General features: G+C 37.6%; 1 protein-coding gene across 1 annotated transcript in view; it reads right to left on the reverse strand.

Annotated features, from left to right (window-relative positions):
• Window positions 1-1,355: 1,355 nt before the first annotated feature.
• TRAPPC10 (trafficking protein particle complex subunit 10) overlaps window positions 1,356-25,991 on the reverse strand; it is a 42,196-nt gene continuing 17,560 nt past the window's right edge. Inside the window, exons 8-23 of the mRNA XM_064646955.1 lie at window positions 25,267-25,413; window positions 23,255-23,369; window positions 22,020-22,096; window positions 19,566-19,657; window positions 18,303-18,443; window positions 17,204-17,316; window positions 15,632-16,146; window positions 11,780-11,921; window positions 10,335-10,493; window positions 9,383-9,612; window positions 8,058-8,158; window positions 7,566-7,692; window positions 6,414-6,584; window positions 4,850-5,027; window positions 4,274-4,468; window positions 1,356-3,443 (exon numbers count right to left, since the gene is read on the reverse strand). Coding sequence (XP_064503025.1) covers window positions 3,205-3,443; window positions 4,274-4,468; window positions 4,850-5,027; window positions 6,414-6,584; window positions 7,566-7,692; window positions 8,058-8,158; window positions 9,383-9,612; window positions 10,335-10,493; window positions 11,780-11,921; window positions 15,632-16,146; window positions 17,204-17,316; window positions 18,303-18,443; window positions 19,566-19,657; window positions 22,020-22,096; window positions 23,255-23,369; window positions 25,267-25,413 — 2,742 coding nt within the window. The 3' untranslated portion in view covers window positions 1,356-3,204. The remainder of the gene's footprint in view (window positions 3,444-4,273; window positions 4,469-4,849; window positions 5,028-6,413; window positions 6,585-7,565; window positions 7,693-8,057; window positions 8,159-9,382; window positions 9,613-10,334; window positions 10,494-11,779; window positions 11,922-15,631; window positions 16,147-17,203; window positions 17,317-18,302; window positions 18,444-19,565; window positions 19,658-22,019; window positions 22,097-23,254; window positions 23,370-25,266; window positions 25,414-25,991) is intronic.

A 25,991-nucleotide genomic window follows, 5' to 3' on the forward strand; every position in this document is an offset into this window, starting at 1 on the left:
TCCAGGTGTCCTTGCCTTGGCAGGGGAGTTGGATTGAACGATGTCCACAGAACGCTTCCAACCCTAACAATTCTGTGATTCTCTAACTAGAGTGAAACCACACTGAATGACCGGTGTATAGATGAGGCAGGTTTATTTTAAAGCAAATTAATTGCAGCAGAGAGGAGATGTGTGTACGTTTTGGTTATTTTCTGTAAAAGTATAAAAATACCACAAAGAAAATATACGAGGAAAAGAAAGAAAGAGATGGAAAGGTTAAAAGTAGATAGTGAAAAGATATTACCACCCATGGATCCAGCGATGAGACTTGATTGTTGTAATTTCAACATCCCTTGGTCACAGTCTTGATCCTTTGGGTTCCTTGGGTTATATACATTCAAGTGAGCATTAGAACACCTAGATCTCTCCCCCGGGAGGAAATTCTTAATGTCTGATGCAACCAGCATTGCAGGCACCTTCTTCTTATGGAGAGCTCCTGAAAAGTCAGGAGGTGCTTTGGGGTCCTTGGTGGTCTCGATCCCCTTCTCTTGGCTTTGCCCACTCCTTGACCCCAGTTCTGCACCTGCACTGTATGTTGTGTGGTCACCAAGGATGTGAACAGGAAAACTGGCACTGGAAAGGTGCTGCTTAACCTTCATACAGCCCCACATCCTGTTCTAACTTGCCTGCTTGAATGGTCATCTGTGTTTGAGGCATAACAATCCATTAACTCCATACTTCTACAGCCGGGCCCACAGCTCCCAGACGGGACAGGATCCAGGGAGTGAAGTAGGAGCAGGATAATCACTTCCAGTGGGATGTGCCTGTCTGTGTGTTTTGCTGGGGCAGCAGGGCAGACACATAGACAGCCTGGAGCTAACAAGCTTTAAGGATGTAGTAGATCAAAATGCTGATGTATATGTTGCCAACTTGGCAAAGGACGCAAGGTTCATATATCCTATAGCTGAACTATCCTCATTATAATACTAAAAATCACACCTACAGGGTAACAAGACCCTGCCCAGGTGAAGACCCTTTCCCTGAGCATGTATAGAAGTTAGCTGGGAGTACATAACCTGTATGGAAATTACTAACCATTTGTAATAGAGGGTTACTGACACTGAACTTCTGTGTATAAATAATGGTGCAGAAAGTCCAGAGGGATGTGCTTGATTTGTGGAATACCACAGAGCACCCAGGCTTGTGCAACCTCTGAAATAAATAAATAATCAATGCCTCTCTCCAGGGTGTAATTATTGGCTTGTTGCACACAGGGTCATGAATCTGATTTTTGCAGATGACAGTAGCTTTGGCTAAAACTGGTGAAACAATCACTCCTTCCAACAAAATAGAAGTCAGAGCAGCAGAGAAGTTGATTTCTTTTTAAAACATGTATATTTAGAACTGTAACGCTTACAATTTCATTAAACAATCTTAGTACAATGTGTTTAATCTAACAGTATATTACAGAACAATGTGAAAAATGATTTAATAGCAAACCATGAAAATGGAATTAATAATACCTGCAGTGTCAAAGTCACTAACTTGTTACCTTTTCCAGTCAAGGAATCCCAGCAGTCATTCGCACTAAATGATGCTTTGGGTTTTATCCAGAATAAAATGGTATGATTTCCACAGAGAAAGGGCATTCCTTCACAGAAAGAAGATGCATAATAAGAACATTTTCAGCTAGCAGGTCTACTTTATACATCTATTTAGACTTCTTTTTTTTTAAATAAAAAATAATAATTAAAAAAAAATGTTTAGACCAGTGCAGGGTGCCTATTAATTTTTTCAACTTAATTGCTGTTCTTTTTGGAAAGAGGGTTTATTTTTTATTTCCCCTTTATAATTTAGCAGAAGCTGAGTTTAGAAAAAAATAATAACAATGAATTTGTCTAACAAGCAGCTCCTCACTTTAGTTTTACTGACAAGTATTTGACATGGGACAGTTTCCTCTGTGGAGTCTGTTGACAACGCACCATTATAGATCTGCAAGTAGAAAAGGTCATTCTCACATTAAATGCACAAGTTTCAGTATCAGAAGCAGGACATCAGAAGTTGTAATTTTTCCAGTCACAGGTGGTTTTGCAACATTCACAAAAATTACACTTTTTTTTTTTTTTTACATTTTTTGTATTTACATTTCAGATATAAATAATGAAATTCTTTAAGTTACATGTTTTAACTTTGCTTCACGATTATTCTACATCTGCAAGCTTTCCTATATCAAACCAACATCTTTCTTTCATCATGAATGCAGAAGTCTGGCCTCTAATCAGTAATAATTACACTAAGCCTTTATGACGAAAGGTTGACTGTTCAAGTATCACATCATACTGAAATTTTTGCCCCAATTTAAAAATTGGGGCAGCAAACGAAGCCACTTGGAAATGGTAATAAAAGAAATTAATCTGGGAACTCAATAAGCCAAATAATTTATTATTAAATTCTATCAATATCTTTCTTTGGTAAGAAATATGCAAGAGGATGACCCAGCCCCCACCCCAAAAAAAAAAATCATATAATATGTGACATCACAGTGTCTACTCTGTGAAGGAGAAAGCCTCAGAAAATTAAGGAATTTTGTTCAGTTAAGATTGTTTATAGCAGTAGCTCTTCCATGCATCTAAGTATGGAAATGATGGAAGTTTAATATAAAATTGCAATGGCAGGAATTAACAATGATAAAACAAACAAACAAACTAAAACCAAACCAGTAAAGCAACTGTCACACCAGTGAATGTGCTGTTGGATGCTCTGTTATGTTTCTGGCACAAGTGTGGAAAAGCCTGTAAATTATTACATAAAAATTCAAGATTTGGATAATTATATCATCCAACTCTACATTCTAAAATATGTAGGAAGCATGAAACAAATCTCTCAGCTGCCCGACAGAAAAAAATAAAGAAGTGGTCCAAATACTTGGATTTTTTGCTTTTGTTGCCCTGTGTTTTGATGCAGGATGTGACTGAAGGGAGAAAACCCAGTAGCTTACACAAAACATACTAAAGTGGCAATATAAACTAGCTGACACAAGCTTCACTGTACATTTAAATTGATACAATTGTCTGGTGCTTCCATGGCCAGTACACGTCGAGTGCCATAGGTCTCCTTAGAGTTAATGTTACAACGAAGACTAAATCAGGTCATTTATCCTTTAAAGTGCTTTCATATCCAGTTTCTAATGGGGTTTTTGTGTTCCTTGTTTTCCATACCGAGTTGTCACGTGACATTGACTTCCAGAACGTGGTCGTCCTTGCTGGGAATGACAAGGATTTGCATTCCCGTGCTGCTGTTGAAGACCTGACCCGGAGAGAAGGCTTGGAGCCGGGGCATCGGCAAACCCTTGTGCTCCCCGCTGGCTGTGGAATGCAGGCTGCCTCTGCTCCTGATGCTGCTGCTGTCAGCCTGGTCATCCACGTTCTTGTCCACAGACAGGTTATCATTTTCAATCCAGCTATCTGTTTAAAACAAAAAAAACCCACAGTTTTATTCTACGGACAGATTAAACGACTTAAGGGATAATTTCAGAGCTCAGGCACACTGTCAGTTTACCACCTGTTCAGTTACTGAGCATCTCTGCTGAGGTAACAGTCTGTGCACACTTTTAGGCCAGCACCAGATGTAACAGTGAATTATACTGGTTTATAAGGAAAATTTCAGTAGCATTACTTCACATTTGTCACAGGCCAGAAGGGTGCACACTGGCAGTTCCTGGAGCTCAGCTGACACATGTTGCTTGCACAAGTGAATTCTCACTAAGCTCTGGGATTACTTCACAGTACAGGTAAATACTCTGAATGGCTGTGGCAATTTAAACTCTTCATTTCATCTGGTCTACATGCCACAAATTTTCAGCGGTTCTTTTGTTTCGTACTTAATCCCTTAAAAAACTGGGAAAAAATTTCAAAGCTAATGAAGACACACTAGATGTTTAATTTACTGCAGGATTAGAGGGTTATCGAATAGTTTTCACTTGATTATAAATTAAGGAAGAGACAACTTCCATGACAGTGACAACTACTTTTCAAACTAATCTTTAAAGGAAATGTAAGAAAACAATGCATTTATTATTCCTCCTCACAGATTGAGGTGGCAACCCAAATTCAAAGTTCCATTAGAGCAACATTTTCTAAGTTTTTTCGAATGAGAACTGTTAGTGAGGGTCAGTAACACAGACACCTATGAGTACCTGGCCAATATATTTCTTGCCTTGCTTTTCTCTTTACACAACAACACAGCAGAAGCAGAGTAATTTCTGTAAGAAGCCACATAGTGAAGAGAGCCTTACCAGCATCAAGTTGCATGGAGTGAGCAGAATGGTGAGGGAGGTATTTGAACAATCTGACATCAGGGAAAGGCAGATTTCCAGCAAACAGTGGCATCACTTCCATGTGGACTTTGTGAGTTGCTCGAGGTGCTACAGGCATAGATATCACTCCAGAACTTTTTCCACAGACTGCCCAGTTACTACTGTTGTCAACAACTGCAAGAATTAAGAGCAAGCACTATAAAGATCTTCTGTGAAAAATGGAGAGCCCTCACAATAATTTATTTCAGCCTTTTAGCAACATCTAAAAGCCCACCAGCTTTTATGCATTAAGAGCTGTGCAAGGTAAGAAAACAGCTCTACACAAAAGGGACTATATTTGGGCCTCAAGCAAGTATTCACCCATTCTGAAGAGCATTTATATTCCACTAGAGGACAGATTAAAGAGAAAAAATAAAATATTCTCAGTCTAGCAAAATGCAAACTGCTTTACCGAGCAGCTGTACCCACAACACAAGAACATCTGCCATATAAAGTGTGGCAGGTGCCATTCTCAAGAAAAGAGTACTGGTGAATTTTCAAGAAAAATAGTCTTACCTTCATACATAAGTTTTGTTGTGCAATATCCATCTGATTCTGTTAATGCTTCATCTCTGTCAACCTCTGAGAGGTCAACAAGTCGGGTGATTGACACCTCTAAAGAGCAGAGGGAGCCTGTTTTACAGTACTCTGCTCCCAGTGGTGGGAAAATCTCACTTTTCACATGATACAATGTCTGTCAGGAAGAAAACAGTGCTGTTGTCAAGAAAAAAGGGGTGTTTTACTTGTGTTTAAATTGAACTGGACAACTGATACAATACAAACTTAAGTTTACATTTAACAGCCATATCCTGTTAGATCTTTTTAATGCAAGAATCAGTTACAAGTAATGTTCACTTCATTATCTTGCTCAGTTTACAAAAATCGTAGAACATAGAATCCTAGAACAGTTTGGGTTGGAAGGGACCTTTAAGACCATGTAGTTCCAACCTCCTGCCATGGGCAGGGACACCTTCCACTAGATCAGATAATCAAACCAAATTTGATTCAATCTGTTTTTGATACCAGCAGTTGAGCATACCATTTTTTCCTTCACTTTTGTGCTTTAACTCAGCCTTTCAATGTTCCTAAATGGACACTAATCTTACTATTTAAAAATTTTTTATTAGTTTCTTAGCACCTCCCTTTACAGGAAGAGTAATTCTGAGTAATACAGAACTACTTCAACCCTCTTACCCTCACAGTCCCCCAAATAACAGTGCCCACACCAAAGAGCTAATTTTCAATTCCTACAAAATTAAATTTCTACCAAAACCCCCACTGTTTAACACAGCTAGTTCTCTTTAAAAACTCCAGAAAGGTGCTGATACAGGTGCCAACAAATGCTTGTTACATGCCAGCAGGTAAACAGACACCTAAAATATTGCTCCAATGCCAGTCTGCAATAAGCAGGTAGGAAATGCAGCAACACTGAAGACAGACAAAAGGATTTAACCCAATTAAAGTCTTCTCATGATGCTAATTTTTGCCCAATCATCACAAAGCATAACACTGAATTTAGAGATGACATTAAATAATGTTGATATAAGCTCCTATTAATGGAATTTTATCTAGACTATAAGCTTCCTAGCTGATCAAAGGAATAAAAAGTTCATCCATAAGGGAAAAGGAGAAACATTTAAGATAATGGCCTGAAAACCCTAAATATTTCATTAGAGGAGCTCATCTCAAGCACTACAAAAAACAACTCAGATGCTTTCAATAGCACAGATTTTTTGGAAATTGCAATTTGCTTTGGAGAGCACAGTCTTAAGATAGCAGAGAAAAAGCAGCTTAGTAATCTACAGAGAGTCTCCATGGCTCAAATCCAGGAAGATGAAAACATCAAAAAAATTAAACAAGACCACGAGCAGGTGTTATGGCCCCAACCACATTCCTGTGGCAAGGATATGATTCCACTATATCATACCAGGCTGCAGATGTATCATTCACAAACTGGTTTTCCAATGATTCTAAGCAAGTATTAATCTCATGATGTAAATAGAACTTTCCTAATATATTTCTTGACTTTCCCTTTCCATATATTAGGAAACCCTTTTCAGTTAAGATGTGCTATACTCACAAAAAAATTTTCCACTTGGAATTCATAAGTGAACGGCTTCAGGGTAAGAGACTGTTCTTCAGAGGTAGCTGGACAAAAGCTGACTGAAAACAGGCACTGCAAGGAGAGAGGAAGCTCTTTTGTCCACTTCAATTCCCATACAAAGAATATTGATTGCTTACTGTATATGACCTGAAAGAAAATGTTTAAAGTGTTAGCTCCTTCCTTCCTCTGGAAAACAAGTGGAAATGCACATATATATGTTAGTCTGTTCTGGCATTAATATAGTTTATAAAATTAAATTAAGTAAATCATTAGGAAAATATGCAACCAAAATAACTAGCAGTGATTTTTTTTTTCACAAAGCACATCTGTTTAAAAGGAGGGATTTCACTGTCAGAATCAAGTGTTTCAAAAGGGAACACTTCACATTCAAACATGCCTGGAAAATATTTTAATCAAAAATCAAATTTAATAAATATATTAATATGTCCTTATATGCTTTTCCTAGGCACCAAGAATGACCGAGTTAATATGTTCAGACAAGGCTGAAAGAAACTTCACGGTTGCCTAAGAAAGTTGGGGATGCCCCATCCTGGAGGTGTTCAAGGCCAAGCTGGATGGGGCTCTGAGCAACCTGATCTAGTGGGAGGTGTCCCTGCCCATGGCAGGGCGTTGGAACAAGATGATCTTTAAGGTCCCTTCCAACCCAAACCATTCTATGATTCTGTGAACAAGGAACTGTTCTGCAACTCAACTAGTTTACAGCTGTATTTAACTGGAAAACTGTGTCCACTTGATTTTTTTTCCTAAAACCTAATGACAAACTGCAGCCATAAGATGAATGCATTAAATGTCAATGGTGATATTACATTTGTATGGCTGTTGTTCAAGCAGGTATATAGTGCTTTGCATGAGATGAACAAGTTTGAAAACTTATCTAATAATCTTTGCAAGTTTTAGAATTATTCTGAGATCTACGGGTGTCAATGCTGTCCAAAGCATCCTTAAAAATCAGTTTACTCAGAGAACTACAAAGGTCTGACCTAACTCAGCTACCAGTCTTAATTATTACAAGATCTACGTGCAGAAGTAGTGCTAACAATTTCACTAAAAGGAACTTTCATCTACTTGTCCTGCCAATATGCTCATAAACCACCAAGTGAATTTTACCTGTTGAGATGCAGGGTTGAGAGGTACCAGCTGCAAATCTCTACAGTCAGCAGAATTTTTTAGGCTGTAGTCTGAAAGCTGGAAACAGAGTTCTGACAAATTCTGAACACAGACTTGCACATATTTCCTGAAAAACGCGACACAGTTTGTTCAATGAAAGCTGAACCGTTACATTGAGAGAGTCCATGTCCACAAAAAAAGGCTGTAAAACACCCTCCTTCACAATAAACAAAAACAGATAACTACACAGAAACAGCTTAGCTTGGTTCATCTTGTGGTCTTATTTCCAAAACAGCTGAAACCACAGATTTGTTTTACTGTCGTGAAAGAACACCAGAGGAAATGCACATGCTTCCAGTAGGAAGACAATAAAAGCTCAACTTAAATATATTTAAAAAAAAAAAAAAAGGCTGCTATAAATATTACTTATGAAACTCCAGCTCCATATTTTATAAGAAGAAAGAAACAATAAATACTTAATGAGTACATTACCGTTTGCCAGCTGACAATAAGGAATGCTTGGCATTAAAAGGGATGCAGAATGTTAATGCAATAATAGTGGAGTAAATCGACCAAGGACAATCAATGGTCACCTAAAGAAAAAAAAAAGGGAACAAAGTTCTTATCCATAATGGTATTTGGCATAAAGATTTTGCTTTTCTTCTCCTTTCTAAGCAAAACTTTTCTCACAAAGTGTCTACATCTAATGCATCCAGAATGGGAAGAAGAAACAAATTAACAAACAAACAAAAAAATCAGTATGTTAAAAACTAATCCTAAAAAATATTAGTTTTTGTTTGCCTGTGAGTGGGATATGAAATATCAAAGCAGCTTTTCCTACAGAAACTGACATACCCAGTTCTGAAGACTGAAAATAAAGGAAGGGGAAAGAGAAGAAAGAAGAGGTAAAAGGACACTAACAGTACCACTAGCATTTTGATACAATAACCTGGTAAAGGTCAGTGTCAAATAAACTGCTATAAGATCTATTACTTACATGTCTTTTTAATACTTTAATATATTAAATTCAAGCTCAAAATATTTTAAAAATATTTAACGGTTATATGTCTTTTAATTTGAAGCAGCACATTTGACTGAAGAATTTCTCCTGAACTGAACGCTGCCATTCTTCCAACTGTAAAGCATATACATTTAACAACATATTTTTTTTTCCAAAAAAAACCCCCAAACTTTTGTCACATCACATTTTAGCAACGCTGGTCTGTAGCTATTCCTTTCTACCCAGCTCCTCACACACAAGGATGGTCAATTTTAACAGGGAGTAACACTGTGAAAGGTGATGGTTTCAAGATCATTTTGCTGTCAGTTGAACAGTTTATTTCCGTAGTACTTTTTTTTTTCACCCTTCATTATAAAAATTAAGAGGAAAAGCTACCTCCAACTAAATAATGTGACACTACAGCGTTCAGTGCCTCAGCATGGCATACAGATTCTTTGCAAGTGGAAGAAATATGTTTCCCATGAATCAGAACTGGGAATTTAAAGACCACCACAACACCTTTTACAAAGTCACAGGTATCCTTCATGCTATATAAACATTAAAACATTAGAGCATTAAAACTCAGATTGCTAGCCAGGGGAACAGTTGGCAATATATTAAACATAGTGTATCTTCCTGCTTATGTTTACAATTTCTTTATATTTATAACATTTGCTATGATTTTTTGCATGTACATCTTTTAGGGGAAAATAAGTTCCATACAAGCAGTTCCCCATCACCACCACTTCTATTTTGTGAAGTGCTTACCGCTGTGATCCAATAAATTTCAAAATAAAAATGTTAAACTACATCTTACTTTTTGGTCAACAGTAGCCATGCAGTTGTCTCGTTTCTGCTTCTCTTTGTTTTTTCTGTGATTTTCTTTATTTACAGTATTTTCTTTCTCCACTGCAGATTCTGTGGCTGATGGCAAATACATGACTTCTAGTTCAAATTCAATCACATGATACGCAGGAGCCACTGGCAAACTGATGCTTGTGATCTTCTCAGAAGATTGAATCCTTAATGATGATTCTGAGATCTTTTCTATAATTGTGTAGAGTGGGAGAAAACAGAAATAATAGAAAAATATGTGGTGCCATAACCACTTCCTAGCAAGACCCCCACCTTTGCAAAAACTGCAATGAGCAACCATGTTGTAAAACTCCATAGTAACCTCTTCAAACGATATCTCTATGTTTATATCTATAATCTGCACATCTTAAATATAACTGCTATTCACAACTTTACAGGAGTAACACACTATCCTTTTTAAACAGCCAGAAGGTAACCATGTTCCATGTAGTCCCTTTAATGTTCAAGAAAGAACGAAGAGGACAATTTGATAACAAACTTCAAACCAGCTGAAGAGCTACTTTATGCCATCATATGACATTTACTGAAGTTTTAACCAAGTCCTGCACCTCCTTGGTCTCATAATTTCACTTAAAGCAAACTTGCAACTTACTGAACACACACAGGCATCAGCATTTTTGGTCATCAGCAGCAGTTTCACCATGCCTTCTGCGTTTCATTCATGAAAGTAAAATTGTCCAGCTATGTTTGCTGAAAAAAGTTCATACTACTACTTTGAGGGTGAAAACTTAAGACCTTTCTCGCGTTGAAGTACTCAGCCGCAAGTCCCTAAAACTGTCCTTAATAATGACTATTGAAAAAGACAGTGTCAGTGTTCTTAATACTTGTAAGCACAGGTTTACTTCAGGATTTCCAGGCTTTTAAAGGTTGTTAATTTTTCCTTCCTTGCTTACCCCTGGTGTTGGAATAGATCACTGCCTTGCTCTCGGGATGGTACAGGATGGGCATGGCGTCCGCGTTGCTGAGCTGCAAAGTGTCCCCGCTCTTCATGGTGTAGTGACCAGTGGTCACTGTGAACTTCACCTTCTGGGGAATGCCAGCCAAAAGGCTGTCTGGAGGAGAAAGCAGAAACTGTTAGCAGGTTCCAGTAGATGGTTACAATGCACTGCTAAGGCTCACTAGCAGACCATTCATCACACATCAGGATAACTTACAAGTGAGGCGTTTTGGTGTTTACACATCACATTAAACCCAGCTCAGATACCTCTTGTGGGGAAACCAGCGGTTAAACTTGAGTGGCCAAACCCACTGTATCTTGGATGGCTTAGAAGAGCTGGCTCACATCCTGTGTAGCTCTGGCAGCACAGAATTAAGTGAAATACAATAACCCCAAAGAATTCAGCAAACATTTTAAGTTCTCCAGGTTGTAGACAGCTTTGTGTTTTTGCACCTGTGATGCCAGTCATACTCACACGTTGTATTTACATAATTGACCTAACAAGAATGCCAGAATGCACACAGGATCACCACTATCAATTTCACAGGGCTGGGTAATTTGATTAATGCCCAAATGTCCTTCCATCACCCACACACTGCAAACCCTTTAACTGGAATGATAGCACAAAATGCATATTAACTCCTCAGCTGCCACACTTAACAGCCTGAAAACACAATCACTATTAACTTCCATTTATAAACTTTGATAAACTCTACAGTAAGTAATGTTCTGCTGTCCCTGAAAGCAATGGATGTATTTAGTATTCATTTTTAAAAAGTTTTTATTATCATCTCTAGTAGAGAATACCAGTTCTTACGTATTTCTCGTAAATACCACAGGGATTGCAGAATCACATTAGGAGGAATTTATTCACAGAAAGGGTGATCAGACATTGGAATGGGCTGCCCAGAGAGGTGGTACCATCCCTGGAGGCGTTTAAGGAAAGACTGGATGTGGCACTTAGTGCCATGGTCTGGCTGACAAGGTGGTGTTCAGTTATAGGTTGGATAATCATCTCAGAGGTCTTTTCCAACCTAATTGACCCTTTGATCACAAACCAACCAAATAATGAGTTCAGTAAAAATATTTAAATATTTAAAAATTTAAATATTCACTTCTAACCAGTGTGGCAGCTCAAATCACACAAGTGCCACAACATGTTCAAATTTACGTTCACAAGTGACACTGCATGTCCAGAGCCAAGCACTGGAATGAGTTGTTGAAAACTAGCCATTATTGACAGGACACCACTAATGGATAATTTGAAAAGCAAGAATATATTTTACACTCAAAACTAAGAGTAAGGAAAATCTGAGTAGCACTCAGGCCAGAAAACACTTTAGTCCCACAGGAGTGCAACAGGAATCATCAAAACAACTCCAGCACAGCAGCTGTACCTACCAGTCATGGGCTCCACTTTCAGCTGGGGCTCCTGGGAATACACGTCGTACTGCACAATCGGGTAAATGTGCAGGAGGACAAACTGTACTTTTCCCACTGAAGTGCACAGCTGCCTGAGCGTGTATGTCCCAGGTTCTTTGGCCTTGGAAGAAAACATTGCAATGGATTTTTTTTCAGTTCAGGAAATACTTCTAGAACAAGCCCTCTGCTAAAGAACAGCTCATTTTCACCAGGTGCTTTGAATTTGTAAATTAACATGGCAGATTTGTTTTTCTGAGTAAATGAGAAGATTTTCACAAGGGAGCACCTTTTGCCCCATTAAGATACAAGCTTGAGAGTGCTTGCTAATTCAAGAAAAAACAACATAACTAAAAAGTATTGATAATCAGAAAAACTAACATAGCAGCTCTGCTGTCAATTTGTTATTTTGGAGTGCATTTTGTCTTGTTTCTTGGTTGGTTCCCCCTCCCCTCCCCTCCAAGTGCAACACATACATAAAAAAATAATTATATTATGAAGTACTTCAATGATACCTGTGCTTATTTGGCTAATTCATACAAAAGGATCGTAAAATCCTACAGTTCTTATATAAGGCTCACCTTTCAGCTCAAGCTATTGATTTCATACATTCCCCTGAGTGGAAGTTCACAAAAAGTAGTACCTACATATTTAATTCAAAACTCTTCCCTTACCCTGAAAAATGGGATTCAGGATGGTTTTTTTATAATATAAAAAGCACATCTGTAACATCTGCTAGTACATTTATTCTCGATTCTATTTGCTCTTAGCTACTACTGCTAGGGAATGGGAAGTGTTTTCTTTTTTCATGAGCCACTTTACCAAGTGTAATATGTAAATACCAATGCTGGGTATAATTAAATCTAAATAATAAGTCTAGAAGTTAAAGAGAAAAGCTGTAACAACATTCAAACCTCACACAGTTATTTACATAGCAAATCCTGACTGAAATTCAGTATTATGCATTTTGACATTAAAGTCACTACATTTTGGGCCTTGAACACTTTATAAACAGAAAAGCATGAGTGAAGTCTTTCATGAGATATACACATACTTTAAATCTTAACATGGGGTGGGAATACTGGTCTAAAGAATTTAGACAATGCCTTCTGATCTCTTTTAAAGCTTGAAAAAAAAATACTGGAAGACTGCTATCAGCATAAATAATGCTGATCATCAGTCTAAGATCTACAGAAAGAATCAAACTCCCTCTGCATCACAGAAGCACAGTCATTCCTGTTTCTGCAGAAGTAGTGCAGTTAAGCATTACTGTAAGAAAATTTAGAAAACAAGCTGTCAGCAGCTTCTATCCTCTGGCCAGCTATGTAATCCAGTAGAAGTGACACAGTATATTACTACAATGACAATGGATTTTCAGTAAATATTTTGTGAATACTGCAGCTCAGATCCAGAGAAGGTTTCATCGTGTTATCTAGTAATACACTGTTGAAATTATAACGTGCTCAGATTTTCCCTTTGAGGACAGGTAAGTCATGCTTTAAATAACTGTGTTGCAGGATTCACCCTGAGCAGTCTTTCTATGCAAAGCTCTTTTCTTGAACGGAAGGTTGGGAAAATAGGGAAGTTTTAAGTGTAAGGCTGTCCACCTTCCTGTAGCCACCAGATGCATGGCAAAGCCAGACAAATTTAAAGCAGAGCTCTGTCTAGCTTTTCATCCATATCTCTTCTCCTGTTGTTTCAGATCCCACTAAGCCACAAAGCCTGCTCAGAAAAGGCTCTAACAGCTTTCTTCCAGCAATGCTCCTTCATCCGAAATCCTGTTCTACATGCATGTTAATTTATTTTACAGAAAACTATATTTCCAGCCAACAAGGCCTCTGACATGTCCAAATCCCATTAACTTGTCACAATCCATTGAAAGGTTGAGAAACCTAAAAAATTTAGGTCACTAGGAAGTTCAAATGACATTATTGCCATTCCACGTTGTATCATGAGGGACTTGAGCTCAACTTCCACCTTGAGATACCTGCTACTGCTTTCTGCCCCAGCACTGGGGGAATGGAAAGGCAGAGTATGTGAGCCTATTGAAAGCTTCACTCTAAACAAAGTTCTATGACAAGATAGAAATTTAAAAAAAAAAAAGCAAAAAAAAAAAGCAAAAAAAGAAAGAAAAAAGGATAAGTTAAAATCTCAGGTATGGAGCACCTAAATATGCTAAAAATGCTCAAGAAATCCCCTGTCCAGCTCTGTCTAGTTATCAGTTTTTAGGCATCAGGAGTAAATATGTAGACTCTTATTTCGAAATTTGTTTATAAAAGCACAAAAATGGGACCACGGTTAATTTAAACCAATTAGAAAATGCCAAAGCCAGCAGGCATATGTACCATGTGTGACTGCAAAACACTTTCTCTCTTCACAGCATCCATACTCAACCCAATACAGAGGCTTGATAATGCTCAGAAAATGAAGCAGCTATGAAAAACCTGTCACATTCCTCACTGGCCCATCTCTTGTTAATCACTCAGATGCAGCACTGAATTTCTCAGTGTTTTCTCACTCAAATTTTCCCTAAACTGATGTTCACTACTGTAGCATTGAACTCTACAAAATACTTCCCTATGAAGGGTTATAGAGGTGGGCAGGGAAAGTAAAGAAACCCAAAGAACAGAACAAGATGATAATTAAGGCCAGAAGCCCCCACTCCCGGAATGCCAAATGAATGGTGAAGTCTCACTTTTGAAAACGCTTGGCATCTCACTTCCTAGGACTAAGTCAGCAGGTAAATGCCTTTCCCATTTCATTAAAACAAGCAAACAAACTGCAAAGTGCAAGGCCACAGAATGAGGGGCAGTTAGAAAAAAAAAACAAAACAACAAAACCACAAAAACAAGCAAACAACCCAACCCACCACCACAACCACCAGGACTGGTACTCAGGGCCTGCCAATTCCAATTTACTGTGCACGTGGCAGTAATGCAATGTGAACAGAAGTGATAAGCACTACTGTCCTTAAATATTTCAGCAATTACTGGGAGTACTTAGCTTGCTGGGGGAAGAATGGGAGGAAACAAGGATTACTCCAAGTATTAAGCTGACTCAGAGTGTATGTGTAAATTGGAAATGGAGGAAGTTTCATATCCAACACTATATGCAGAAGTAGGACTGTAATCTAATTTCTGAGGGTGGCATTTAGAGTGGTGACACTCTATATTCACATTTGTTCATGCCAATTTAGTCTTCCTGTATCAGAGAATCCGCATGCTCTTGTCTTCTCCTTTCCTATGTGAATAAGATGACTAATGGGGGAAATTTTAATTCTAACATCTAAATTCAAACATTTGTAGCTGAGCTTAACTTTGTCACACTTCTTGCAGGCAAGTTTATCACATCTATCAAGTGAAAAAGTATTCTGCCACCCTCTGCAGTGAAGAACAGGCTATCAACCAAATTTAACCACACAATCATTCATTAAAGGTCTAGAAAAAGGACTTCCATCAAAATTTTTAGACGTTGTTCTGAATGAGCTCCACAGTGCAGGCAGACCTCATGAGCAGTACATTATATTGTACAGGAATTTATCAGTTTAATTTTTGGCAGCAATAATAGAGACGTTTAAGTTCTGGAAGGCTGATTCAAATTATTTCAAATAGAAGAGTCATCTGTAAATTTCAGCATAAACACAATAGCATCCTTTCAAGGGAGTCTGTGGAATGAAGGTGCAGAACAACAAAAGGAAAGCCATAAGGGGAATGGATCATCCAAGTGTAACAGGAAGCAACACAGGTACCACCTGCCAGCACTAAGCTATTCCTCAGCCAGCATTTTTAGTTCTTCTTTCACGAGCGCTACGTTCACCAAACTATAAAAACATACCTGAATATTGAATGTTATTTTGTTGTCCCCTGGTTCCAGTATTAAGTTGCTGCATTTCAACACGTGAGCCCCATCTTCCAAAGTCACCCCTGAGGGTATGTCCAGCGAGCTGCTGCTCTCTTGCCTTCGCAGGAGCATGTGCACGTTTTTGCAGATAATTCCTGCCGTGTTCAAAGAGTTGTCTGAGGGACTCCTTTCATACATTTCATAAAGCTCCAGTGCTGGCAAGTTGTTTCTTGACAAAGGAAAGCCTGCAATTTCATTTGGAAAGCTGATAACGCCATTGGAAGTTTTGTGCTTCGTGAGCCACTCAGCTGTTTTCCTGTAACTGTTTTTTTCAATGCTGAAGTGAACGTGGATGGCAATCTGATCCACTCGGACAGGGATGGGCATCTGGCTCAGCAAAGTCAACTCAATGGACAACTTTCCACCCACGTGGACAACAGCATTTGGAGGGTCAAAATGTAGAGTTTTCAGTTGTGCGAAGGAGTGCATAGGCAATATAACCTTCTGACCTGGAAAGACAAAAACAGGGATGTTATTATTCTGCAGTGCTGCTGGAGCTCAGCAAATCTTTTCTCTCAAAAAATTTAACCCCTAGAATTAAGTGGATCAACATTTCACAATGAATCATTTCATGACAAATCAATACTTTAGTATTTTTTTTATCTTGCGTGAGACTTAAAGGTGCTGAGATTTGTTTTCTAACAGTTACTTACACTACAGCTTCAGCTGTTAAAAAGAACTAAATTAAGAGAGATTGTCCAAGCAGAAGTTGAACATTTCACTACTATGGAAAGTGTTCTAGATGAACAGGGTAGCATAAAGTGACAAACTTCCCAGAGCATAAAAATCAAGACCAAGTATAAGTTCAAGAAACTATTAATTAGGCTGGTGCCTTGAGCCAGCAGCTTTACCACACAGGGAGTTTTCATTCTCTTTTCTACATTCCAAAACCAACACTAAGGCAGTACCAAACCTTTATTAAGAAGCAAGTCTAAAAGAACATATTACTTGTGGTAGATCCATTCATCAAGAAAAATGTCTGCATAAAAATGAACAGTCTTTATATCTACAGGAGGAATTCTGTATGAATTTGAACTATGATTAATATCTGACAACAAGATATTACTGAAGCAGCATGAAGAATAAATAGAAGATGGACAAAGCAATAAGCTGCAAGTGGATGGGTACAGATCTAACATCAAAATCCCAGAGGTATCATCACAGAGCTGCCACCTGCATGCCAGCAGTGAGAGAGAAATGTAAGCCAGCAATTGAAATAACCCAACACACAATGAATTAAGAGCTGTCAAATCACAAAAACATGACTGAAGGAAAACAAAGACTTTGTAGTACTCAGGATGAAAATGTTAATTACTCTTTCATCTTCGACTACTCTTAATTATCACAGTTTTGTAAATGTTTTGGAGATGACATGTAAAGAACCATGTTGGTCCAGAAGTTATACACGAGGTAATGAACCCAGTCAGAAAAAGCCTACCAATCTACTTTCAGGGAACAATCATATCAGAGCAGCTTAAGTTTTAAGTATTTAAGAAGCAGACTTACCTTGGTTCTCTACTTGCTGATTGGCAAAATCTAGTATTTCTTGGCAAAAGCTTTTGCGTTCATCTTCTGTTAAGTGATTATCACCAGCTAACAGGCTGCTTGTTTGAAGATAACTAACAAAGTTAAGGAAACATGAGGTACAAAACTACAACGACAAATTTGACTGAAAACAAGACAATTCAAGTACTGCTTTTCTAATCTTTAAAGACAAGACCTGACCTTATCATCACCAAACTCTTCCACTAGGAGAGAATCAATGGAAGATTTACTATCATCTGAGAGCATTGCAGAATCTCAATATTACGTTTGCAGACCTACTAAAAATATGATCCATTATTAACCTGTGCAACCTTCTCCCATCTAAAACGATTAGTGAGCATAGAAAATTCATTATTTGACTATTATAAATGCTGCATGCAAGTTAAAGACCCAGTGTCGTGCATTACACTGCCCAACACTTAGCACTAAATAACCTGAGTATTCGATTTTATTCCAGTTTACTTGGCTGAGAATCTGCCAGCTGTTATAGCATCACTTACCATAACTAAGTTGTAAGACATTCTTTAAAATTTTAAGTGCCAGGGATACAAATGATCACTTAAACATTTAGCTAAGAATGCAATATTACTGGCTCAGATTCCTTAAGAGCATTTGCACTGAAGCAGAAAAATTTAAGAGTGTTTAAAAGTGATGTAAGAATTTGCAAAGGAGGACGATATGTATAATGTCTGTCTAGTTCTAAAAACACCCAAACAAACAAAAACCCAGCACAACAGAACAAACCCCAAAATACACTCTGTGGTATCTGCTGAGCTAAAGACAAATTTGACAACTCTCTGGAGCCTAGAGTTTAAAACAGAGAGCAGCAGCCACATGCAAAAGGTGTTAAGTGAACCAGACATTAAAAAAGTAAAAATGAAAAAGTAAATAACCCAACTGTCCCCCAATGAACAGCAACAATGGAAACACGAAACAGCTCAGCTGTCTGATGTTTGGCACTCTTTACTATTAAATAAAAGTTAGAGATGCACCAGAAAAATAATCCCAAGCATAACTTTCTCCAGTGGTGATTTTTCTGGCTCCGCCTTTCAGAGGATACTTTTCTATCTGCCCGAGGTGTTTCTGACATTCAGCCAGCTGCTTTCTCGTGTGCGTGACGAGCAATGCCCAGCCCTCAGCAAGGTAAGTTTTCAGTGCTCCCTGAAGATAGACTTCTGCCTTCTGTGGGCCCTTCTTCCTCCTTTAAAAATAAAGAAACGAGTAGAAAATATTTGAGAACCTTCGCAGCCGTGAAAACTCTCTGCGCCTTTTCTAAAAGTGGCGATGGGAGAGGAACACTGCATGTCAGTGCAGGACAAGGTGCAGGGAACTGTTCTGATCTTTATTTTGCTGGTAACTGTGGGCCTGCTTTGTGCAATTCACTTAAGCAAGCAGAACTGTAATCAATGTCAATGAAAGGCTTCGTATACAAATCTATCCCAAGTCAGAGCGAATGAGACAAAAGCCATCTCAAGCTTCTGACAGTGAACTAAAACTATGCTTACTCAAAGATTTTGAAGCAGAAAAAATGCTTCAATGAAAATATCGTTTCATCGCCACACAGCAATTCTGTGGTAGCCTTCAAACCTAACATTATTCCTTCCCCCAGGTGAAAATTTAAGTTAATTCAGAAGAATCTGTTGCAACTAGAAGATCAGACTGCTTTAGAGAACATAGGTGAGAAGCATACCCAACACATTTTCCCAAAAAACGCTTAGGACTCCCAAATTCTTCTAAATAAGAAAGATAAAATGAAACTGAAAAGCAATGCAGGAGGTTTCTTCAGTGGATTTTAACAGGGATAAACACAAAAAATATATTCAGAAATTAGGAGTCACTAGGCTTCACAGTGAAGGAAACTAACATTTTTGCAATTGTAACCTCAAATATGAGACTGATAACTATCCAAAAACATGTTTTCTGGCTTTCTGAGGTATATACAGATACAAATGTAGTTAAGATAACTTTGCATTTACTATAGTCTGCTTCCTAATGTGGCTTCTGACTTGTTTCAAAGTTTATAGTTATTGCTTTCCCACCACATCCTATTGCCTATTTTCTCCCTAGAAGAAGAAAGAATCAGCTAAAGAACATGGAGCAATTAAAGGTAAAAGTTCAAAATCATGAGGTGATATAAAGAAATTGCTAGTACTATTTTTCTTTTTTTTTTTTTTTAACTGAAATGCAGCCTGAAAACAGGGTTTATTTGCATTTTAAAAAGTACTTTTTACAACTCCTGTTCAAATACTGTGTATTTTTCTCAGGGATAATATTCAAACTTTTCAGAGCTAGTGCATTTAAGACATTTTAAACATTCATTTACATATAGAACTCTGCCAAGTCCTTTCCCACAAGCTTAGCTGAGCGAATTCTTCCAATATTTGTGTACATTTCAATGGTGGCATGGGACAGATCCTGTTTAAAAGAAAAGAAACTATTATAAGCTTTATGTATTTTTAGTAGCTATATGTTATTTCACACAATCTCATAGCCAGTTAACTAAATTACTACAACAAAATGCCCCAAATTAGTCACACAATACAGAGCAGTTTGTAACAGGTCACCTTCATGTTTTCTACAGCTGGTCATTATCCCATTGCTGTACTGTAAGTAACAGAAGTAAAAAAAGCCTATTAAAATCAGATAAGGCAACTCAAACCCACCAAAATAATAGCTGAGAAGCAGTTCCAAGTGCTTATTTACATTTGAATGCTCCTGTTTCTTTCTGGAAAGCACCTATTTCTCAGCAACTATCTGCCATTAGATTATCATTGCAGGATTTTGTGGTGTATCATTCCAGGATACATCAAAGCAGAACATATTTACAACAATATTAGAGCTTTCCCCAGAGCCTCACAATTAATACTTCCAAACCAAATCAACCACATACAGAACATGGTACATGATTCTTTCACTAAATCTGCACATATTGCCATTAGGTATATGGAAGTAAATTGTATTTAAACATACAATTAAATGCAAAATGCTAAGGTTATAATCGCAATAATTGTTTTCATGAGAGTGCCTTAAAGGAATTTTGCTTGCAGCTATGCAATCCCAAATTGAAGTTTATCACTCATCTTTAAGCTTAACCACACAGCACCTATATGTCACCTTCCTCACCTTGCCCTAAGCTCGTAGTAACAGCAACAAACCCTTCTCACAAAATCAGCACTTACAACATACACTGTATTCAACCATCAAACCTTTTCCTCAAATAATCTCTGGCCAGATAAATAAAAACACATCACATTTTGACAGGACAAGGGGGAATGGCTTCAAACTAGAGAAAGTAGGTTTAAGTCAGGTGTTAGGAAGAAATTCTTTACTGGGAGGCACTGGAACAGGTTGCTCAGAGTTGTGGCTGCCCCATCCCTGGAAGTGTTCAAGGCCAGGTTGGACAGGGCTTGGAGCAACCTGGTCTAGAGAAAGGTGTCCCTGCCCATGGCAGGGGGTGGAACAGGATGACCTTTAAGGTCCCTTCCATCCCAAACCATTCTGTAATTCTATGATCATATTTATAAACCTGCAGTCTCTTCTGACTATCAGCAACCTTCCAGAGAAGCTCATTCTCCTTCACTTAGTGTATTAGGAAATACTCTACCCTTCAAAACAAATTCCTTAAGAGCTTCCAACAGTCTAAATATTTTGCAGAGTACCTATCAGAAAACATCTATTCCTGTGGGCAGGAAAATGACCTAAAATGAGCTCTTTCTCAGGCCATTTTAGATGTTTCTTGTGGAGAGCCTAGAAAAATCACTTTTTCTTCATTTAAGAACTCACAACAATATCCTAAATTGAATCAAGTGATCGATCCTTAACAGATTAGTATAACCAGAGAAGTCTTTGACACTAGCTACATATACAAATGAAAAGCTATGTTCCCCCAAAATTAAGGTACAAGCCAACATGCTTGTAGAAGTTTTGAGAGTCTTAAAAAAAGATTCTGAGGTTGTTGCATAAGACCAGCCATTGAATGAGAACAAAGCCTTTTCTGGTAATAAAAGCTCATCACTTCTTGCTTTCAACATCTCTGAAAAGCTGCATTTTACTTTCCAGAATCATTAAAATTTTAAATGCAAATAAATTATTTTAGCTGTGCCTGAAAATGTTAACTAATTCTATGTTTTTCTCCACTGAATAAATGGATATAATATAATAATAGTAATAGGTATAATATTAAGTATTAAATACTAAACAAAACCCAATCATTTATAGTGTATTGGATATCTCAATTTCTGTTGTATAAAACTGCAGCCAGAAATAGAAACAGAAATGCCATTTTTTCCACTGATGTCCCATGGTTAATATTAAAAAAAAAAAATAAATCAGCAGTATAACTGTAACCATGTAACACCCATTGCAAGATGCAAGCCTAAAGCATTTAAAAGGAAGCTGAAGTAGCTGAAGTCACACATCAATATTCCTCTGGGAAAAATTCAGTTAATTCTGAATTTGGGATAGCAGAATATGATAGCCATGACATTGGCTTTTTTAATATCTAAGTATACATACTTACAGATAATAACCTCTAGCTCAGAACTGTAAATATTAAAGTTAATGCAAATATTTGAAATTTGGGGCCTGTACAGGGTTCTGACTGTAAAGCAAATCAGCCTTGTTGCCTTCAGTGTGCAAGGAATGACCTTTGATACCAAAATATGGAAATAGAGATTTATGTTCTCAATGTATCTTCTCAGGTTTGAAAATTTTAGCCCTGTTCCATCTACAATGTAAGCACACAAAACTAATACAAATAAGCAAAAGTCATACTTACTAAGTAGTGTTTCTCAAAAGCTTCTACAGATGATAAGGCCTCTTTAAGTTTCTTGTAAGGGCTCTGTGATGCATTGGCTTTAGAAGGAAGCAGAACAAGAGGTGTCACTTACAAATACATTCTTAGAACAGCCTGCCTGCATCCCACCCCACCCCATCCCTGCTTTTTCTTCAGTACAAAGTGGAAAGAAAACTTAAAATTAATTTTATGTGGAAATGTCACTAACACTTTGAGACAGACCATGAGTTTCTTTTCCCCAGGCTCTAAAAAAAAAAAAGATCAAGAAAGGCTGTTTCATGTGTACATGTGAGTTCAGGGCAGCAGGGTAAAGGCAAGCAGCAACACAGAAACTGCACTAACTTCTCCACATTCTTCAATGTACAGCACACAGTTCCACTTAAATACCATATCATGGCAAAAGTAAAACTCTCACAACTCCCCACTGCTGGATTTATAAATCAGCATGACAGAAATATACTGTAATTTAAAGACATTTTACTACTTTAACCAATGTACTTCAAAGGAAAATGGTTAACAAGACCAAGGTTTTTTCTGAAGTAGCTTGCTCAGTTTATAGGCCTTTGCCAGACTAAATACATACCAATATTTTAGAAGAAAAAAAACCCCCAATTTAAATAACCACAACAGGCACCATAGCACCAAGACTCCTCATACCTCCAAGGGCAAGTGAAGCACCAACCTGTCAGCTAATGCTTCAAAGATACTAACTGTTGTAGCATATTTAACATCTGAAAGCTTCTTCCCATCAGAAATATCTTGGAGAGTGACAAAATCCCCAAGGAGTAAATAAATGTTATTGTTCAGCCACTCAATACCACTTAAATAATATCACTTTGTAGCTCCAGCTGCAGGTTATGTATTTGCATCAGATCAAGGATGCTCCATTTGTTTTTCAAATAATTTTATTTTAAATACTCGTCTGAAAGTATTAAAACCTTAATTCAGATCTGGCACTGTTCAAGACCATTTACCTAAATGCTGGTAAATGGAGCATTAATAGAAAAACTTGTACTTTCAACAGTAACGAGATGCATTGATAATTTAAAATAGACACACATTAGAACTTTTATCTCTTACAAATTCTTCTCTCTCTCTCTCTCTCTCTCTCTTTATATATATATATATAGGTATACCTGGAAATTCTTATTACTGATGTATTTACATGCTATGCATTTGAGACAATGTCAGTTCTTGGAAGGAACTCCTGGCAGTACCTGTTTCAGGGCGTTCTGCTCCCAGCCCTGCTAAAAGATCCACAGTTCTGTTAAGGTCTTCTGAATTGGGTCCCTTCTCTGACACAAGTCCACACAGGTAACCCAGAGATTTTAACTACAAGAGAAACCACATGCTTGCTTTCAATAGGCTGTAAAAGCAACATAAAACTCCTTTTATTCTATTACATCATTCCTACAGTACATTTCCATTGCTTTCATATTGTGCTGCCTGTAGGGTCTGTGTTAAAGTTGCTTCATGGGGGAAAAGTAGAGAAGCTTTCAAAAGTAACTGTTATTCTCACAGTAGAAATTAATTTATTAAAGAATTAAATTGCATATAAGTTACTGACTCAAATATTGGAACGTGGACATACACACATGTTCCTATATGCATAACATCTAATCTGAATAAATCCTTCTGTTTTTCCACATAAAGATAGACAGAGATGTTTGGCAGTTATGACAAGGATTACTCCTAATAACTGTATATGCATTTTTGAAAGCTATATAACCAAGAAATGCAGGCAGTCTCCAGTATACTGAGATTAGACAGCTTGCAAATTCACCTCAAGTATTGTATTCAGGTGAAAACCTCCCTGAAAAAGAGATTAGCACAGCTAACAGTGTTAACAGAGTTAAATACCATAAAACCCCTTGCAGACAGCAGCTGGTTCTCCTGACACAGAGGAGGCAGAAGAGGATACTGTCTTAAAGACGTTCAGATCTATTGGCCATTTGTTTAATTCACTCAGAATAATCAACTACAAAGATAAGCCCATAAAAGAATAAAGGTCTCAGTTTGTCATTACACCATAAAAAATGGGGATGGACACTAAATTCTTTTTTTGGATTTATTTTAAGCTCCACTTAATTTTGTCACTAGTTGCTCAATGTCTTTCATTCAGTCTGTTCCACCTTACCGCTACTCATTATCCTAAAATTATTCCCTTTACCCTTTGTGTTAGAAAAATGATGAATGGGAGGAACATTTCCAACTCTGATACATCTCTTCCATAGAAACATCTAAGGAGCATGGGAAGAATCTGATGCAGTCATTGCCACTTCAAACAAGCCTTTGCTTCCTTTATTCTGATCACACCTCCAATCCTTCTTCTATTTTTAAAAAATAACTCTTCAAGGTGAAATTGTCTTTCTCTGCTTTTGCAATAAGACAAGGACCTCCTAGGGTCAGTTAGGGGATTCTTAAGTCTACTGGAATATGAGCATACTATGATTAAAATAAATAGAAAATATTCTACAGACTATGGAAACGAGGATGAGCACACATTTGTCTTCAGAAACATCTACACAGACCATGGTATGCTATTTCAGTAGTTTCTGCAGTTTGCCTTCTTTCTAAAATTTTTTCAGCAGTAGCAACCTTAGACATCAACTCTTTCATAGAAACAGAATAAGCAGAACTTGAAAAGGCATTTGTGTAATTAGGGTAGCAGCTTAACCAAACTGAAAAGGTCACTTTAGATCATTTATGGTTAAGAGGTGGTAACTGAAAAATTGGAAATTATTTGCCTCTTTCACAAGCTGACAAGGGTAACACCTTCAGTGAAGTTGGGGGTCTATCACTACTGCTCTAACATACTGCAGAAATAATGTACTGTGTAAACAGATTGCTGGAATCTCTATTTATAATGGTAAATGCATCCAAACCAGGGCAGCTTTTCCTGCTGTAACTGAAATTCACATGCTCTTCCTCTCAGTCAACGTGGACTGAGCTCCTTATGGAGTTTAATCAAAGTAGTGATTAATTATCAAACTCGTGGTGAGGAAGGAGAGGACAGAAAAAGAGGAAAACACACCCTTGTTATTCCCAGGCCTCACCTGACAGTGGAAGAAGTCGATATAAAACTGAGTGTCTCACCCAGACTAGACTCAAGACAACATACAGAACCCCACAATAAATTCCACAATAACAAGTGCAAAATCTCTTCCATGCAAACAAATTTTCTACTCCAACACTGTAATACCACTGCCCCAACACACTGTTTGCTCACCTTCTCAGTGGCATAGCTCCATAAGCCAACCGTGTGGGAAACATTTGCATCTATTTGAGCCCTATCACAGCAGCCTTCTATCCTTTGTAAGACTTCCAAACAACTCAAAAACACCCAACAATCCAAAGCTCCAGGAGGAACCGAGACCTGAAGACAAACAGATAAAATTAACTGGGAAATAAACATTAGTCAGATGAGAAAATACTTCAGCAAAATGCTTTTCTTGATGCTACACAGCAGAACCTTTTGGAAGAGCTTAACTCTAAGAACACACAAAGCACAGGCCAACTCTCACTGCCTCCTGAATAATTTATATCTATCAGTTCATGAAACAAGGACAGCTAAGCAACTAAACAGTGATTATATTAACTAGATTTGATACATTCATCAAGATGAAAGAGAAGGAAAGGAAGACTAATAGGTACTAGTACTTATTCCAAAAGTTTGAAAACTAAGCCTAAGGAAAACAGAGTTAGGAAAAAATTCTCTAAATAGACTACTACTTTTCTAAGGAGACATCAGTTCTGAGACTAAAATAAAAGTATATTAAGAGTTAAAAAACCTGAAAAAAACCAAATTAGTTTAAGTTTCCTTCACAACAGTAAGTTTATTCATCAAAGGATAAGACATCTGTGATGGACAACTAATTAAAGAATGGAGGTGAAAACAAACAAATAAACAAAGAAACACATACAAAAAGAGAAAGACAGGAGAGTGAATATAGA

Source organism: Pseudopipra pipra, chromosome 2 (genome assembly GCF_036250125.1).
Source record: "Pseudopipra pipra isolate bDixPip1 chromosome 2, bDixPip1.hap1, whole genome shotgun sequence".
Taxonomy (NCBI): Eukaryota; Metazoa; Chordata; class Aves; order Passeriformes; family Pipridae; genus Pseudopipra; species Pseudopipra pipra.